We start from the raw sequence: 6,000 nt of genomic DNA on the forward strand, positions 1-6,000 counted from the left end.
TCACTCACTTGTGCACAAGTCAGAGTGGAGCTCAGCTCTTTCCTCGATGCAGTGGATACTGAATAAAATGTTTTCTAATGTCCAGCTTTATCTTTGACGTGTGATCACCAAGATACACTGTTGAGTGTAGTCTGCAAGGTGTGGGCTGGGAGGCCTGGGGCAGGTGGGCGGGACCATGCCTGGCCAGGTGCCCTTCCATGCCTGCCAGTTGTAGAGGACACATGCTTGGCCATGATTTTCAAAGTCAAGGCATAAATACCAGAATAATTTTAGGTAACATTCATTGAATGCCCGGCATGATTCTCCCCACTTTGTGTGATTAACTCATCCTATCCTCATGGCCCCTGCAGAGTGTTACTTTTATTGGACCCATTTTACAGACAAGAACCAGAGACACAGAAAGGTAGAGTAGCTGGCTCAAGATCATGGAGCTAGTGAGTGACATGCACAAAGGTTTTCTCACGTGCTTCTCATTTAAGATTCCCATAGTTTATCTTTCTACCAAAAGAGAGGAAAACAAAAACCCAAATTCATGGAAACTGGATATACTTGGCATTTAAATAAACATGTTGTCTTTTCTCATAATTAGGTTTATCTTTAATTATGAAATTTCCTAATTAGCAGAAGTAAAGTACTCATAAAACCAACTCACCCCAGCCACCAAAAGAAACTAACATTTATGTTATAGACATGAGACTTCTTGCCTTTGCAAAATTTAAAATCTTGCAGTCCTCACCCTCTGTTCTTATGAGGAACATATATTTCAAAGCACTACTGATTACTCATTTCAAAGTGTACGTAATAAAACACAAAAAGCCTGGAAGATACCAAGACTAAATACACAAACTTTCCCAAGAAGGAGGCTTGCATCTGGAGTCTGGTGGCCACAGAGGCAGCAGATTTCTTCCCAGCTGTGCAGGTGTACAGTTCCACCTTTACAAGCAATCAGACACAACTTCTTTCAGAACATTCTATGGAACAAGCAAGCTGGTGTCCCTCATTTCATGTTTCACCTTTGTACTTAATGGTCCTAATTAATTCAAGGATATTTAAAAATAAGTTCTATCGCTCATGGACACTTTTTTAATGGAAGTATTTATTTATTCATCTATATTAAAGTAAATAGTCAGTTTACAATGTTGTGTTAATTTCTGTCTCATGGACATTTCTATTTTGACTATTTATTTTAGGAGTCCAGCTAAGCTGTCACTGAGCACATACTCTATCAAAACTGCACTAAATATTGTAAATATTATAAAATTATTTTATATGAAAATAAATAAATAAATTTAATTATTTTCTTTAATCTTACAATAAGTTTTAAGCACTTAACTGAATTTAAAAAATTCTTGTACACTATAAATCAATAATGCCAAAATATAAACATTCAAATGAAATGTATGCAGCTTACAATAAGAACTTGACATATTCTTAAACTTAAAATACATCACACCAAGAAGCTTAAGAAGCAGTTAAAATGCAACCTTTGAACGTTTTATATCAGTTTTCTCCCATGTAGTAAAACAGGAACATTTTGACTGTGTAGATAAATTGCATTTTCAATAGGCTAAAGTGGCAGTAAGAAGTTTTCTATCTATAGTCTCTTTTCTCATTGAATAATTTTGAAAGCTATTTTTAGCTACCGTTATCTGGTGCAGGCCTCTGAGCCAGGCACCCTACTGGTATTATCTCATGGATTAAATGATTCAATACACAAAGTTCTAAGACCCGTGTTGGGCATAGAAAGTGCTCAATAAATGTTAGCCATTATGATCGCACTTAATCTCCACATGCCTCATCATTCCTGATGAGGGAAGGACTATTCTGCCCCACCATAAATCAGGACATGGTGCTCGGTCCAGAGTGACCCAGCTAGTACGTGGCAGAGCCCAGCTGAGGTCCGGTTTGTCCCTTATTGCTGCCACTTCTCACTTCATACTTGACGTCAGAACATTCTTGGGCGGGATTTGGTGGCTTGCAAAAAACTACAGTTCAGATACACGACATAATGTAGAGTCCATGTGGACTGGAGATGACTGACTCAATCCCTATGGGAATTGGAGGAAATCCGTGGAAGAGGGACCCCACGGTACAGAGACTGCCAGAAAACCAAATGAGAACTGATCCTGCCCTGCACACAGCTTCTGAGAGGGCACTGCCTTCGACACATGTTTGCTGGGAACCAGCTCTGTACCAGGCTCAGGACTGAAGCTGCGGCACTGACTGCCCCAGGGAGCAAATAGACTGGGGCCAAAGCAGACCAGAGACAAAGAGAAAATAGCTGCAAACTGAGATAGGTGATGAAAACAACCAGGGCGCTGAGTTAGGGACAGGGTTACAGCTTCAGATGTTCAGGAAGCAGTTTCTTATGCTTTTTCTATTTTCCTATCTAAATGTTTTGTCATCAAATACTATGGGCAAGAGAAACTGTTCTTCTTTCCTATCCACCTGGCACTTCCATAACGGTAAACTGGATGGATTTGCTTTCTTTTTTGACTGCATAGGACAAAATTTTACCCTTGGGTGACAAGCACCAGCGTATCAAGAAAGTTTCTTATGTGCCTTGACAATGAAACATCTAGAATAAGGTAGGAGAGGGGGAGGTGGCATTTGCTGGGTTAAATACTTTGACTTTTTTTTTTTTCATGTTTGCTTCCAGGATTCCCCAACTGCAAGACTTTCTAGGGTAAAGGGTAGATGTCCAGACGTTCTTCTTTGGTGCTGTCTCAACCGATAGCAATTGATTAGAGGCAAAGGGAAGTGCAAAGCGCTCAAGGAAAATTTAAGACACTGAGTAGGTAGGTGTGTGTTCCCCCATGAATCAGTAGTAAACTAAAAACCCACCAGGGTGAGCCAAACAGATGAAAGGGCATGATGTGTGTGTGTGTGTTTTATAAGCGTTAGTTACTCTCCAACTACGTACCTAAAGCATAAAGCTAAGACTTCTTTGGGTAAAGCCAACAGTATTTGCCTCACTGTCCTAGTAAAATCCTAAGTTAGGAAGTAAAGTTTTATTTCAACTGAAGATGTTGAGCTGAAAACAGTTTTGGGACACAGCTATATAAACAATATCCAATCTATTTTCCGGTTGAAGATGGGGGTTAGAGTAGTGGGTGGTGGGAGTAGTTGGGGTGAATATTTTCACATATACTTGGTCTAAAACTTAGGACTGTGAATGCCTCAGATATAGGCTGGTCTCCTACTGTATCCAAGGATGTGAAGACAGTTGCTCTGTATAAAGACAGCATTTGGGATGCTTAAGTTACATATTCTTTATCAGCATTATTATCATAATAATTATTATATATTATTGTATTCTCAGTTTCATGTTTGAAGATGGATGAAAAAAGCTAAATAGAGAGAGAAGAGACAGAAAATACATCATATGAAGATAGGCTAAAGATTTTTATTATTTAACCTAGAGGAAAGGTTGAAACAGATTTAATTCATAATTGTCTTCAATTATTTGAAAATTTATCATGTAGAAGTTGATGACAAATTGTCTTCCATTTCCAAAAGCAACAAGCAATGGTGTTCTAAAAGTGTAACAGAAAGGGTTTAAGTGAGAATTTAAGACTAAACATTATGAGACCAAAGAAGAAAGTAAAATATATTTCTTTCTAGCCCTGTATCGATCAACCAATAAGTATCTTCTCCTAAATGATGTGAATAAAGTGGGTCTTATCCCTAAATGGATTACATTCAGAAGTCCCTTTCCATCCAACATTACTTTGATAAACTTTACTCTATCAACAGTTCATCCAAACTGGAAATAATTCTAAAATAGTCAGAGATCCTAGGATGATCCTGGTGCCATCAATTCAGCCTAAAACAAACTGACCATCCTTACAATTCCTGCCTGGTGAATCAAAAGTATCTCCAACACGGGTCCTGAGTTGACCCCGGAAGGTCTTCCCCGCAGTGTAAGAAGCAGAGGTTCAAAGAATCAAACCACAAACGAACCAACAATTTGTAAAAGCAAACAAAAACACTATTCTGTTTTCTGTACATACCTGAAGCCCTATTCCAAAGTGCCAAACCTAACTTTTCAGTGACTATTCAACAAAAAGCTCAAGGCTGAAGAGGTTCTTTGAAATCTTTGACCCCGAAGCGGTCGTTGAACCAGAAACGCTTAGAGAATCCCACCGAAGTGTACGTGTATGCCTCTCCATTTTCTCACACAGCGAGGGAAAAAGGCCCTTCTTCCTCGTTCTCTTTAAATTACGGCTAAAACAGCAGCAGCCGAAGTGCGAACCGGCGGCGGACCTTGGGAGGAAGCCCCTGGACGCTCCGGGACGGCGGGCAGGCGCTGCAACAAGGCGGGGCGCCGGCAGGGGGCGCGCCAGGGCTTCCTGGGGGCGGACCGGAGCTCGAGGAGCTCGCCGGCTGCGGGCTGGGGGTCCCGCCGCCGCGCGGCTGATCTCCGCGTCTTCCCGCTTCCCGCTTCCGTTCACACGAAACACCGCAGCGCCCACCTGCGCCCTCTCACCCGGCGGCTGCTTGCGCGGCCCGAGTCGCTCTAGAGGCGCCGAATTCGGGGTCTGCAGACGGCGGGTCTTCCCCGAACTCAACACCCAGGTAAGGATAAAAAGCTCCGACAGACGCCGGCCCCGGCCTTCCCTTGGTCTTGCCGCCCCACTGCCCTCAATTCAGGAAGCTCTCTCTTTGGCCAAAAAAGAGTCGCACAAGTCGCGGCCAAGATGGAGACGCGCCCCGCCCCCGAAGGGGCTGTAGAAGGAGGGAGAGCGGGACTGGGGGACGCGTTGAGAAGCCCCGCACACACACTCGGTCTCTGTCTCCCCCCGCTCCCTCTCCCCCACGCCGGCCCCAGCCCCGAGCGGATTCTCGGTCCCCCGCGCGCCGGGCTCCCCTCCCCGCCGTAACCGCAGGCACCCCGCCTGCCCCGCACCCCTTGCGCACCTGGGAGCAAATTCGCGCCTGGAAACCATCCAACGGGCGGGAGGCGGCTGGTGGTGGGCGGTGGAAGAATCAAATTGAATCGAACCTCAGTCTGTGGACAACATTTCCGCACCCGGCGGTCCCGGGCCGCGGGATTGGTTAACATACTCCCTTGTTTCTTCAGTTGCGACACGAGGGGCTTGGATGAAAATTATTTCTGGAGCCCATTTGAGGGCCTCGAGCGTCTATGCCGCCTTCGGTCTGGAGACTTTTCCAGATTCTAAATGGGGACTGAGCTGCTGTCTCACCGGAGGAAATTCCTTGAGACCGCGAACGGGAGCGAAGGGGAAGCACAGTGGTAAAAACGCACGTGGTGGGAGTTAATGCGCATGTGCGGCGCATACCACAGGGATCAGAGATAGGACCGGGTCCCCGGCACTGTGATGGCGAGGCTGAGTGGGGCACCTCACATCTCCGCCCCAGGCCAGTGAGGGGAACCTGATGGGCTTTGTGAAGGAGATTCAGAAGAGGGACGACGTGCAAAGGCCAGACTTTAACCTCCCTCGCCAACTTGCCTCGTGCCTGCCCTGCTATGTTGGAGGCCAAAATGATTACCACCCCAACCTCCTGAAAACCACGTTTTCTGTAGAAAACATTAATTTAGGGAGGTCCAGCTCTAGGGCCAGCAAGGAAGCGGAGATGCTTATTGGGAGGAACTGCTGCATTGTCATAGCAACCATCAGTTGTTATGCCAACAGTCCCTTTGAACTGTAAGCCTTTTGTCTTAGGCTGGGTGCCTGGGAAAACAGAGCTGGAGTCTCTTATTTGTGCCTGCAGAAAGCTTATTGAGCAGAGCTTCTCAGGAACCAGCCTTTGAGCAAATCAGAGAAGCTGCACCGGGCAGAAGTCGAACTTGGATGCAGCTAGAACTCTTATCCAATTCCAGAGGGAGCTCAGGAACAGGGATGGTCCTTCAGAGTTGTTCTGAATCAAGGTAGGGGGTGCCGGCCCTTTGTACCCCTGCATGGACTGGTCGTTGATGGTGGACTGCCCTGGGGAGGTCATATCCTTGAGTATGGCTGGTCCCTTCAGTAAAGGGCA

At 45.4% G+C, this 6,000-nt stretch overlaps 1 protein-coding gene and 1 long non-coding RNA gene across 2 annotated transcripts in view; both read right to left on the reverse strand.

The window, feature by feature from the left end:
* The window catches only part of NFAM1 (NFAT activating protein with ITAM motif 1), an 86,446-nt gene extending 80,840 nt beyond the window's left edge, over window positions 1–5,606 (reverse strand). The window contains exon 1 of the mRNA XM_031671808.2: window positions 4,921–5,606. Within this exon, the coding sequence (XP_031527668.1) occupies window positions 4,921–5,065 (145 nt within the window). The 5' untranslated portion in view covers window positions 5,066–5,606. The remainder of the gene's footprint in view (window positions 1–4,920) is intronic.
* Window positions 3,387–4,760, reverse strand: LOC140700299 (uncharacterized). The gene is made up of 2 exons (XR_012078688.1): window positions 4,014–4,760; window positions 3,387–3,536 (listed from the first exon to the last, which is right to left on the reverse strand). It is a non-coding gene; the product is annotated as an uncharacterized lncRNA (long non-coding RNA).
* Window positions 5,607–6,000: the final 394 nt, after the last annotated feature.

Source organism: Vicugna pacos, chromosome 12 (genome assembly GCF_048564905.1).
Source record: "Vicugna pacos chromosome 12, VicPac4, whole genome shotgun sequence".
Classification (NCBI taxonomy): domain Eukaryota; kingdom Metazoa; phylum Chordata; class Mammalia; order Artiodactyla; family Camelidae; genus Vicugna; species Vicugna pacos.